Raw genomic sequence first — 13534 nt, 5'->3', positions numbered from 1 at the left:
CCATTGATGTCCATGGCAAAAAGATCAGGACTACAACTAAGACCTGGTGTGATTATCAGTCCATAGGCTGTGGGTTATCTCAGTTGATTGCTCACTGTCATTTATAGATTTAGAAATGACATAGGAGAAGAACTATAATTACATTACCTTCTATCCAAAGGTCTCAAGGCACTTGCAACATTGATGAATTAAACTTCCAATCATTACTATTAAATTGGGTAAACATTATACCTAGCCTGCAGATTAGTAAAATAAGCTCAGGGGATTGATTCTGATGCCCTTACTGAGCAAAACTTTTCCCCATTAATAGTCTCATTAAGGGTTAAAGATTCATGGACAAACATACCACCAGCCTGAGTCCATTTGCCTTTGCAGGAGAAGCAACTTGCCCAAGATCACAGAGCAATTCATCTCAGGAAAGATCCCCAGTGGCCCTCTCCTAATAATTGGACTAAACTCCCTTCCAAAATATATGCTTGCACAATCATAGAAAAATAGGGTTATCTAGTCCAACCTCTGCTCAAGGCAGGAGCATCTTTGGGCAAACCATTCCAGTCAAATGTCTAATCTGTTGTTAAAAACTTCCAAGAATGGAGAGTCCACAATCTCTTTAGGGAACATGTTCCAATGCTTAACTGCCCTCATAGTGAGCAAGGTTTTCCAACCTAATTTCCAGCCTAAATCCAACCTAAATTTCTCTTGATGCAATTTAAGTGAATGTCATCCTCAATCTCCTGCTCAAATTGAAAACTCCCTACTAAATGATCTATTCAGAATCACATGCCTTGCCTTTTGATTTTGATGCACCACAGGTAACATAAAAAAAAAGTCTCCAAAAATTGTGGATAAGCTCATATTTTCTAAAAGCCTGGGAGTATATTTTAACAAGCTGTTAATAAAGAAGATAGAGAAATGTACTCTCTTTAAGTGTTATTTATTTATTCCTTATTTCCAAACAACAGTAGTTAATTTAGTGCAATAAAAAGAGATTAATTTGGTGCCAGCAGTCATCCCACAAAACGTTTATAGATCTAGAGGGAGGGTTTAGGAACAACTGACACAATCCTGGTGCAGTGCAATGGATAGATGGATTTGACCCACTTCCAACTCAAACGATTCTTTGGGAAATAAAAGATGTTCACTGGGGCTACGGATCTACAACATGAACTCCTTTTAGGGCTCTCTGTAGTACCCTTTAGCAATACCCAAGTTTTACTATTTTAATTTAATTTAATTTCTGCCAACAAATTCAATCCTGTGGTGAGAACTGACAGTGTTAACGTTGAGAACCATTAAAGCACATTTGGAGTTTCATTCAATTAAAAAATAATCACCCTATCTAAGGGGAGGTTTCAGCCGTTTCAGGGTAAGAGCGAAGCCAACACAATGAAGGCATAGTTATGCTATGGGACACCATCAAGAAACGTGGGGAGGAAGACACTTGTAGGTCAGTGATTCTCAAATTTTATGATTGCACCTCTTTCTCCCCTGATATGCCAGAAGATGCAACACAAGTGGAGTGTCATAATTTCTTACTGACAGTGGCCAGCAGTCAGTTGCAACCTGGAAAAAGCATGGAGGCAAGGAAACCACTGTGACTCTGAGAAGAGTCTGTGCCATTGTGTCATCTGGGACTACTTCTGGAAAGACCAGCCATCAAGTGGCTCAGTTATGTGCTGACAGTTCTAATCTAGACCCTATAATATAGTATCCTTGGTTAAAATGCTTCTAGGATCCCAAGTTAAGTGTTACATATCCTTACATGGATTTCATAAAGAGGCTTTAATACTAAAATTTCCCCCAAATTACTAGCTTCTCCAATTACTCAATAAGTCTAAGCTTCAGTTCTTCCCTGCCTCCTCTGGCATTGTAAGATGTTAGCATTAATGAAGAGATGAAAAACACAGCAAAAGACAAAAATCTTGGAAAAATATTTCCTAAATCAAAACCAAAAGGAACAATTATTATGCTGAGTGGAATAATAAAAAATACATTCAAATTTACCCGTGCCTAAAATACAGATATATTAAATGGAGGGGAGGATTTGTTTATGTTGCTTTAAAAGTTAAGTGTATACTACAATGTGAAACTTTCCATCAACTCCTGGAGTTTGTATGACTGTGAAATTTCTCTCTGGCTAGTTTTTCAACCATTTCATTGCTATGCACCAAAATATCTACCTTAGCAGGAAAGTGGCAACATAGACATCCATTTTGCTTCTCACTTTCACTGCACGGTTTAGAAAAGAGTTGTTGAGATCTCTGGTCTTTAAACAAATGCATAGTATTAGATTAGTATCTGAAATCAGGAGGTGGTGCTCTAAAATGTGGTTCCTCATCTTTTCCATATTATGGCTCCCCTGGAACTTCTGTCTGGGATCTAGCCATGATCTCTCTCCTATCTAATGATATGGAAAGGCAGGATGGCCCTGACCACCACCTGTAGTTAAAAGCCCTGGTCTTTTGTATCTCTAATGCTTATGTACCTGTTTCTGTTGGGTTTTGTTGTAGGTATAGAGACTAAAGAAGGAGAAGAAAAAAAATCAGGAATTGGAGTGGAATAGGAAGAGAAAGAGAGAGAAAAGCATAAGGGATTAATACATGTCTTACTGAAACAGATACCATGCAAAAATCATGGTCTGCCTCACTTTTAGGAACACATTGTGCTGCTTTCCTCTGCTTAGTTCCTTTACCCGACTCCCTTGTAATATGTACCTGACATTTTTCCCTGCCAGTTACCTTTAAACTGACTGAAACACAGAACAACACTGACATCCCATAAGTGCATAGATAGCAATACATACCATGAGATTGGCATTCTCAGAAAAAACAATAACCTCTGAAAATTTCCTTCCCTTGGAAAGGACAAGTGTTTGTCATGATTCCAAATATAAGCATCCTAGAATCACATACTGTCTAGTTTTCTCACCTTTTCAGCTAAGGCGACTTTTTGGCAACTCACATATCCTAACAGAAAGAAAGAGTGTTACTAATGTATGAGTTTGCCCAAAAGGCCAACATTAATATTAATGAAAGAGGATTCAATATTGGTTCCAATATGAATGGAGTGTTGGACTGAGTGAACTGGTATCTTTGAAAAAAATATCTAAGAAATGTTTGGAAGAAATGGACATCTTTACAGACATTTGGTCTGCATTTCTGAAATGTAGATGATTAAATCCATATTGTTGGCGTCTTCCCCTTCTGCACTATGTCTTTCTTTACATCTTGAAAGAAATTTATGAACAAAGTTATTGTAAATCTGTACTGTCTGTCTTGTCACTTAGATTCTTTTCAGAAATGCTGCTTTGCCAATGTAGATAAACAACCTTCTGCATGATTAACATTTACTACTTGCAATTCTAAATACAATGGAAGGGCACAAAAATACCCAGCATAGAAGAGTCCTGGAGCTCTTTGAAATCTCACTGGTGATGGGAAAAAGAAGCTCATTTAATATCTTGGGCCCAGGGAGCTGGGCTGGAAATTACAGAAAAATAATTTTCTGTGCAAGATACCAAGCGCTGCCTACTTTTGGCCACGGCTAAAGGCAAGAAGTACAAAGGCGAGCAAATGTGACATCTGAAAATCTGACTTCGGATTTCAAACCATACAAATTTCAAGGAGTTTCTGAATCCACCCAGAAACTTAGGTCAGTCTAGTATAGTAAGGGAGAAGGTACAAAATTCAAGATCTATACTAAATTCGAGGTAGAGTTGGTCAAAACATAGATATTTTTCCTTGTGAAACTTTTGCTAAGAGCATTATTTCATTTTCATAATTCTTTTTAATTTTTCAGGGTGCTGTTGAAAAAAATCTCTCAAATACTCAGTGTTTTACTTACGAAAAAAATAGAGGTTTGGGATTTTCAGGTTTTATACTGAAATCCCCCAAATTTTCAATGAAAATGCAGATTATTTAATCAAACTGTCCATTGCATTGAAAATCCACATTTTGTTGGGAGTAAAATAATTCTGGCAAAAGAATTTAGGATTTCTACAGCTCTGACGAGAATTTTGTTCAGAACTAAAAATGTGTAGTTTCCTTTAGACTGCATTGTAGGGAAAATGTAAAGAATCTGCATTAGAATATTACAGAACCTTTCAAGGTTTTATTCAAGTTTGGTTCAAGAAACTGAGGACAGCAGATATTAGCATCAGTCCTGAACTGCTTCATCTACCTTCCCCACGACCCACTGTCTCTACACATTTCATAAAGGAGCCAAGTGAAATATGCCCAGAGCAGCAGGCTGCATCTGTCTCCTACTTTTTTTTATTCACAGTTCACACATAGTTCTGATTAGACAAAGCTTCTAATTGAAATATAAACCTGGGAAATGATGATGGAGAAAAGCACAGTCTCCGTTGATCAGAGCTCTGCCTGCCAAGGCATGCTGAAAAAAAATCCAAACTGGCCATTAGTCAGACATCAGGAAAGCACTGCTCATTACCAAATAATTTGCAAGCCCTGGTTATAACACATTCTTACAGTAAGAATCAGCCCAGCCCATAGGCTGAATGAAAAAAGAGACAGAAAGAAAAGACCAAATCAAACAAAATAAACAAACAATTAAATATCTATTTAAAATACAAATAATTCCAATCTGATGAAGAAAAGAGTTTAACAAACCATATGTGCTTGTTCAGTCTCTTCTAATCTCATTGGATTTTCCTGGCTGTTACTCGTGCTCTCTGAGCCAGTTGATTTCTCAGCAATATTTTGAAGCGTGTGAGTCTCTGCCCTCCAGTCTCGCCTTTGTTTAAAAAGCCCATATCGAGGGAAGACCAGGGAGTTCATGGACTTTCAACTAAGCTTTTGGAAAGTTCAGAACAAACCGATTGCCATGGGCAAAATGCTAGTCAGCTACAAAATGTCCTTGCAATCAGTGGCCAATATTCTGCTACCTATTGGGCTGGTGTGAAAGCAGAATAACTCCACCAACATTCATGGAATTGTTCCAGATCTACACCAGTGTACTAGAGCCAAATCTGAATTTGTTAGTAATCTCCAGTCCAGTTCTTTCTAACTGTAAACCAGCACTAGAGTTTCTTACTGTAAGCCCTTCCTTCATGTAAAGGTTTGCTAGTCCCACGCAGGAGCAGGAGTCTGACCAGGACTGGAGCCAATGAGGCCAACTTGAGGTCAACTTATTTTATCTTTAAACAACTGCAACTCCTTCCAAATCGATAGGTCTGGATTGAAAGTCGTGTCTTTAATATGTGTATACACTTAGCCTTTTCTGTCCTGTACAAAAGAATAGCTACCCTTAATTTTTTTAAGAGATACACCAGTAAAGTTCAGCTCAAAGCAGATTGCGGCATGCAGCAGCTGCCCACAGCACAAAACAGCCAGTTGCCAAAAGGAGTCCAAGTGAGCAATCAGGAGGGTCATTAAATGGTAGCTATATGAAACACGGGAATGAGTAAAACCAAGCTACCATGCTTTTATGTGAGCTAGTATACTTGCCAACTTTCCAGTTAGGAATGGGAGTCTTTCTTTTTATATGAGAGGCAAAAGTTTCTTATGGCAGTATCTTTTACAAGACTAATAATGTAGTTGGGATAGTCAGACAAGCTTTCAAATGCAAGACATTCTTCCTTGGGTCTTTTCTTTAGGGACTCCTTCCCAACTCATCCTACTGAATAGCTTCAAGCCACTCTGCTTTCTGTAATGGGAGAGGAAGGCTGGAGAGTGACCTAGCTGGAACTTAAAAAGAAAGAAGGTATTTCTCTCCACTTGAGGCAACCAGTTTCTACTCTGCAGCCATGTCTCCATACCAACAAAGCTGGCAAATATACAGCGAAGATGCAACTGCCCAAAAGAATTCAGCCAACTGTGATGATTTCTGTGAGGATACAATTGAGTAATCTTATAGCCCCTATCAGTGCAGTGCCTGAGTCCCTCCACTGACTTGCACATTGAGTGGGCTTTTTTGGCATCAATGCTGTTCTTCCAAGGAATGTCCGCTCAATGTCTCATTCTATTTTCCTTTAAAAGTTCAAACTGAAGTATGCAAGTCAGATGCAAAGTAGCAAGTTGGACATATTCACTGATCCTTCCTCCACTACTGTCAAGTTAATAAATATCTTATAGACCCCTTAGCCCTGTTAAATAAGAAGCTGTATTGAAGGAGGTTTTAAAATATAACTTCTCAGAGGGTTTTTCCCTTCATGCTCTCACACACACGTTTCTCTTATCTCAAGGTCCCACCAGCAGTGATTTTTTTGAATAGATCACAACAGAAAAAGGTGCCTTTGGCACAAGCCAGGGAAGGACCAGTTCTGTACTTTCCAACTCCAGCTATTTGAAATTTCAGCTAAAAACACTAGTTTTAAAGGCCCTAGTCAGACAAGTTAGATGGCTGATATTCCCCTCCCACCACCAGCAAAAAAATAAAAGGACTATTTTCAAATACTGATTGCAAATGATAATACTCGTTCCAGATCTTAGGTTCAGATTTCAGAGGGTCCCCCCTAGCCTTGCACTGTGGTTTCCTTGTGTTTTCTCAAGGGAGAGGCAGATTTATCCCTGACCAATTCACTTTAACAGCTGAAATCATGGGGACGCCAACCACATAGTGTAATGACAAATATATCCTAAGGCAACAAGGAAAGGAGTCTGTGAAATGGAGATCCACAGGGACACTGAGCCTGTGCTGGTGTGTGCAGGTGTCAGTTAGGATTTGCTGAGCCGCTTGGCCACATCTGCATAGGCTTGTTCAATTTCTTTGTCCGCAGCACAGGTGTTGGTGAATTCATCTCTGGCATAGGCATTCTTCAGGTACCGCCACAGTCCCGTCATCTCTGTTGGGAATTCATAGTTGCGATATTTCTTTGTGACAATCTAGAACAAAGACAAAAAAGAAACCCTGTTAGTGGTGTGTTGTGTCATATTGTGATGTTATGCTTACTTCTTTTAGTTACATAACAAAGAGGGAAGTAAGGGCATGGAGGCTCAGAGGCCTGTAAGAGAAGCCTTCAGGAGGTCGCCCAACCCATACAAAGACATGATCTGAGCTAAGCACGGTCTGATACAACTGTGTGGTAACCATAGCCAAATTCTGACTTTTTAACAGCAATCACTGTACTCAGAAACCCATTGGGCTGTACCATGTAATTTTCAGTTATTTTCCTTCATTCCTATGTACACTCCTTCTAAAAGCTGTGCTGCCAGAATGGTATCCTCAGATGAGAACAGGCTGATAATCTGACATTTTAAGAAGTGCACAGGGCTAACAGGATGATGTGAAGAAAGAGTAAAAGAATGTAATATGTATAGTCTCATCAAGCAATGCTGGTGCTGGACATAACAAGACATGGGAAGGATACATGCAAAAGGGAGGGAATAGTACTGTTCAGGACAGTACAGGGCACTGTGATTTAGATACCAAGATACTAAGTGTGTTAGTAATCTCAAGGTCAGAGAACTAGGAATATTGGGATTAAACAGAAAATTATGTACAGTGATATTTTCTTATTCTTGAGATATATTAGACTAAAATTCTCCCTCGAGAGAAGTGGTCAACACCCTACCTGTAAAGACACGTATATCTTGATTCATGAAGACAAGTAAGCACTTGCCTAACTTTAAAAATGAAGTCAGTGGGACTAACTGGACTTGACCTTCCAGGTTGTCTAGGCAATGAATATAAGAATATACCACAGAATGGCTTAGTTAATGATGGGGGATGGGTTAGTTAATATATTGGATGCCTCTCCTCTCTAATTGTTAATAAAGTATAAACATATCCCTGGGCACAAAAGGAGTTCCACCCAATTGTACTATTCAGCTTCCCTCTCTTTTCTAAAGCACTCAGATAGGTAGACATCCATCTGAGAATATTTAGGATAGCCCTGTTCCTAGAGGGGACAGTAATTTATGTTTATACCAGTATCTCTGACATACTCCGAGCCAAATTCTGACCTAAATTGCCGCAATGCAACCCTTCAGCCCTCAGTAATGTTTTATGTGTGTATAGGGAAGGTAGAACATGCCCTTCCACTGAAAACTGTGATTTGCAAAATGCCCAATACATCTTTTTTATCAAATAATAAGGTCCTTCTGCAATTGGTTTCTACTTATGTCTTTAAAACACATCTAAGAGAATTGGCTGTGGCTGTTCAAGTCTATCACAAATTTGTACCTCTCTTTGTAATGAGGAAAAATGAATTAGCTATGGGCCACACAAAGAAAATCTAAGCTAGGCTTTAACACTGAAAAATCTGGCCTTACTTCCATCAGTTAAGAGGAGCCAGAGAGAAAGCTAAACCAGTCAGACGATTATCACATTTCTTGGGCAGTAACTTATGTACCACATTTTGTATTTGCTTTTTTACAGTCAGCTCCCATGGCTTAGCTTATGTTTTGGCTTATAGAGCCAAACTAGATGCATGACTTGGATCTCCTTTCAAGTTTTGTGGCTTGCCAAGGACTACCAGGTACTTGTTTCATTCTGAAGAAGCATGTAATGTGATAAATAAATGGAGAATTTAGAAGACAGAATGATGTACATCCTTTACACTAATCCAGTGACCATTCTGCATCTTAAATCCTATAATAGAGTGCTAACTTTGATTTGTTAACTTTTCTGTGCAGAATACCAGCTGGAACATATACCCCAGAAATGGAGAACTGCTGTTCCTAGGTGATATATGGGTGTGAATACACTGAAGTTTTGACATCTCTTTTGAGAACAACAGGAACTAACTAATGGTTGTGATGCCCTGTGTAAGGGCCTGGGGCAATATGATAATAGTAAAAACAAAATCAGGAAACCTAGGCTGGCTATACACGGAGGTGGGTAGGGGGAGCATTTTAATAAGAGTATTTCCCAGGCAGCCACTCTAATTAAAACACCTCACTGTTATGTGTACTAAGCCCCATGTTTAAAAATGTACATGGGACTCTTTAGCTAAACCTCATTCAACAGGATTTAGTTTAAGTGCCCCTGCTGCCATTTAAAAATGCACAGGGGCTTAATACCTGGGATGCAGCAGCAATGCTACAGCATTACAATTCGAATGCAGATGTGTTCTAATCAGAAAGCCAACGAGCATGTGTATAGGCAGCCCTAGGTAGAACATGGCTCTGCCACTAACTCACTGTGTGACCATGAACATATCATAGATCATACAGAAGTAGGGCCCTAAGGGACCTCCGGAAGCCATCTAATCCAACCTCCTTCCTGAGGCAGGCTCATCTCTATCCAAACCAACCCATATCACTTTAATCCCTCTAAGATTTCCCCATGTACAAAATGAGACAAATGGTCTTTATCCACAACTGTATACTGCTTTAAGATCTTTGTAGGCAGAGCCCTTCAAAGGCATTTAGAGTCCTAACTCAAGGGGAGCCATGTGCCTAAGTACTTTGGAAATTTGAGACTCAAGAGTTATATCCACAAAAGGATGTATAGCACTTATGTATAGCAACACAAAACATTAGGGTACCTAATGGAATCCACAATCCTGTACGACATGTAAGGGAGATTTAGGTGACTACATATGGGATCCATAAAATCAACATGTTGAACAAAGTGTTGCCTAAACTAGTCAAAGCCAATGAGAAATGCTGAGGACAGGGATGTGACTTTATCCCCAGTCCACTCTAGGATCAGTCACTCATCTCCTATAGGGATTCACCCCAGTGAACACTGTTCCAGAGTTGGGCATGTACCCTGGCTCTTTCCCACAAAACATGGTCATTTAAAAAGAGGTGAAAGTGCCCTCCCTTACCTGTAGTCCAGTGGTTACCAGACTCACCAAGCATAAAGAAGGCTCAGGTATAATTTCCTCATTTGCCTTAAAAGACTTGAACCTAACCACTAAGCCATTGGCAAAATAGGGACACCACCATCACCTTTCTCCAGCCAGGCTTTGTACAGGGCTTGAGCCTGTAGATGTTTTTAGAATACCTATTGGACCAAGCCCAGTAGGAAAAATACCATGAGAGGAAGAACATCTATTCTGTAGATCCTGACAGGGTTCAGTGTCTACCTCCTCAGGACTGTCAAGACAGAGGACATGTCTATGAAGTGCAGGGTTGTGTCGAGATGTCCAAGCTGGCTCAAGTACTGGGAAAAGTTTAGCTATGGCACCATGGAACGTTACATAGGCCAATTTGCCCTGCTTCTCAGGAGGAAAATTAGCCTGGGTGCTGAATGCTGGCTCAAGTATCCCTACATGTGAAATCAATATGAGGTTAGATGCCTAATAGGCCTTAGGTATCTAAACACCTCTGTAGATCTGAGCCTGAGATCTAATTTTAAGTTTTTATTTTCATGCCCACAATGTGCTGCCTTATCTCAAGTCTGCATACAATAGGCAGAATAATTTAAAAAAACAACAACATTTATAACACGGTCTGTTGGAAAGCTAAAATCTGGCTAACAAGGTTTTGGAGCTGTCATGGTAGCTGGCTTTCAAATGTGCTTCCTAATGAAATAACCAAAAAGCCACAAAGCTTATACAACCACTACTTTATAAAACCAATATGTTGGAGTTGTGAGTTTAGCATGAGAAGACAGAAGCAGCTGCAAACAGCAGTACTATTTAATGTAAAGACACCAACCCGAAAAAACTGAAAGGAAGTAAAGTGGAAATGAGCAACAAGTGCACGAGATTAAAGAAAAGCAAGCTAACCTGGACAGCATGAGCTGTGCGAAAGCCTTTGGTGGTTCCTAATAACTTGGCTGGCAGTCTGCCTAAAGCAGCATCTCTTCTGTCCTGCACACCCTAACACCTTGGAAGGAAGAAAAACTTAAAGCTTATCATGCTTGATGGGGGCTTTGCTATTAAGTTTAGAGGAAGAAAGACCAGATCCTTAAACTACACATACACCCAGATTCACAAAGTTTGAAGTAAATACAGGTAGACAGATTTTCAGAAAGGAAAGAGATGTCCTATCAATGAAGAGCCTGTTTCAAATTCTGTATGATTTGCTTTGTATATTTAGTCAAGACAGTAGGAACTTTTTAACTCTCCATTGATGAAGCTCATTTATATAGTGACAATGCTAGAGAACTGCTGTGGTAGCTCAGATGTGCAGACTGTTCTCAGACCACAGTTGTTTATGCATCAGATAAGGTCCTTTACCTTAACAACATGGAGCTTGGGCAGAAGATTGCAGTCAGAAAGTGTCAGCTCATCCCCATCCAGAAACTTGCGCTTGGATACCTTTTCCTCTTGGGTTTTGTTTGTATCAATCTCTTCAGGCAGAGGGTTGCTCAGATAGTCATCCAACTTCTTTAAAGCCTTTGTCAAACCCTTCTCAAGGGCTATGTAAAAAAAAATAAAGGGAGGAGACAGAAGAAAAACACTTAGAAACATTCTCATCAACACTGTCCGGGAACTTACGTAGAAGGCCAGGAACCTGAGCTGTTCTGCACCTGTTTTTGTTGTAATCTCCATGTTATCTGAGTGTAAAGTAGCCACATTTCCTCTGGTACAGAAGTGATGTGGAAAGTTCTTATGCCACATTTCTTCCTTACTGCCTGTAGAGCAGCAAAAGGTACAAATGCAAGAAAGAAAAATGCTGTGGTCACTATGCTCGTATGTCCAGATGATCCAAGGGTGTGTTCTCACCTCATCCTGGCTCTTGCATCCCAGTGTAAATTAAAGCAGCTATAGACTGCTCTAATTGGGGTTTTTGGCTATGTGCAGAGAGTAGACACTATCACATAGTTCTAACTGAATAAACAGTGAAGATGCTAATTAACTGGAACCCACAAATTCAGTAGCACTATTCTTGCCCAATAGCATTGCAATTCATTGCCCACCTCCAGATTATCAAAAATCAAACCCAGTTTTGTACTTTAGGCCCATTTTCTGTGTCATACATATTAATCCAAGTCATAGCAACAGCTTCAAAAATACCCCCTAAAGTTTTATAGTGACATCTTCTTCCTACACCAGCTTAGAAGGCATGTGATGATTGAAATGAAAGCAATTTGACAATAATAATACATAATGCTATTCCAGACAACCACCATATTCAGCCACCTTCAAGACATTCCCAATTTCAGAGATGAATTTGTGTCAAATTCTCCTTCCAATCAATTTCAAAGGGGTTGCCTAACAGAGAGGAGGCTTTAGATCCTTCACATTAATTCTTACTAAAGTCCTGCCTTACCAAAAACTGCTATTAACTCCAGGGGGATTTCTGGGCTCAAAGCACTAAGAAGATATGACCTGTAACAAAACACTAAACTTTCATGCAAAAATGTCAGTACAGTCACTAGATCTGTGTACCTACACTCTACCATCATGGCAATAAAAAGAAATGCTGTACTGGTAATTTTCCTGAGCCACCCAACGCAGTGTACAGGCATACCTCGTTTGATTGCGCTTCGCTTTATTGCGCTTTGCAGATATTGCGCTTTTACAAATTGAAGGTTTGTGGCAACCCTGTGTCGAGCAAGTCTATCGGCACCATTTTTCCATCGGCGCCATTCGGCTCAGATGATGGTTAGCATTTTTTAGCAATAAAGTATTTTTTAATTAAGGTATGTACATTGTTTTTTAGACATAATGTTATTGCACACTTAATAGACTACAGTATAGTGTAAACATAACTGTTATATGCACTGGGAAACCAAAAAATGACTCGCTTTATTGCGATATTCGCTTTATTGCAGTGGTCTGGAACCGAACCCGCAATATCTCCGAGGTATGCCTGTATTTGCCCTGAGAAGCTATGTGCAAGATTGCAAGTTATTCTTTGCTTGCATACACTGCTAGGGCAAGGACCATCTTTTGGCTCTGTGTTTGGCCCAGGACATATGTCCCTGCACACTAGAGTAATACAAGCTCTGATAATGTACAGAGTGCAAAATAACCATGTAACTCTAAAGAAAGGGAGAGGAATCTCAGCTAGTGTAAACTGACAGAACCTCTACTGACTTGCATCACTAAGGATGCGGTCCTGAATCATTACCTGATTGGGGTCCAGACCTGCAAACTAGACATCTGTGAGTAATCAGATGCACTAGTAGTTCCATTTGATTCTGTGGGGTTAGTCAGTGAGTGAAGTTATTCACAGACATAAGGCTACAACGATTTCACAGTTTCATAGTTTCTAGGGTTGGAAGGGACCTGAGCAGATCGAGTCCGACCCCCTGCCATGGCAGGAAAGAGTACTGGGGTCAAATGACCCCGACAAGGTGTACATCTAGTCTCCTCTTAAAGGCCCCCAGGGTAGGAGCCAGCTCCACTTCTCTTGGAAGTTGGTTCCAGACCCTAACCGCCCTGACCGTGAAGTTGCGCCTCCTGATATCTAGCCTAAATCTACCCTCAGCCAACCTGTGACCATTATTCCTGGTCACTCCTAGTAGTGCTTGGGGGAACAGGGACTTCCCCAATGCCTGCTGATCCCCCTGACTAGTTTGTAACTGGCCACTAGATCCCCCCTCAGCCTTTTCTTGTGGAGGCTGAACAGGTTCAGGTCCATAGCCTCTCCTCGTAGGGCCTGCCCTGCTGACCCCGATCATGCGAGTGGCCTCCTCTGGACCCTCTCCACGCTGTCCACATCCCTCTTGA

At 40.3% G+C, this 13534-nt stretch overlaps 1 protein-coding gene across 6 annotated transcripts in view; it reads right to left on the bottom strand.

Moving 5' to 3' along the window:
* Positions 1-928: 928 nt before the first annotated feature.
* Positions 929-13534, bottom strand: part of CLIC5 (chloride intracellular channel 5) — a 126648-nt gene continuing 114042 nt past the window's right edge. For all 6 annotated transcript variants that reach the window (XM_019537127.1, XM_019537130.1, XM_019537125.1 and 3 more), the window contains 2 exons: positions 11093-11274; positions 929-6842 (listed from right to left, as the gene is read on the bottom strand). In XM_019537127.1, coding sequence (XP_019392672.1) covers positions 6675-6842; positions 11093-11274 — 350 coding nt within the window. In that variant the 3' untranslated portion in view covers positions 929-6674. The remainder of the gene's footprint in view (positions 6843-11092; positions 11275-13534) is intronic.

Source organism: Crocodylus porosus, unplaced genomic scaffold (genome assembly GCF_001723895.1).
Source record: "Crocodylus porosus isolate Cpor-Errol unplaced genomic scaffold, CroPor_comp1, whole genome shotgun sequence".
Classification (NCBI taxonomy): Eukaryota; Metazoa; Chordata; order Crocodylia; family Crocodylidae; genus Crocodylus; species Crocodylus porosus.
The sequence above is the reverse complement of the archived record's forward strand: the minus strand, read 5'-3'. Positions and strand labels throughout refer to the sequence as shown.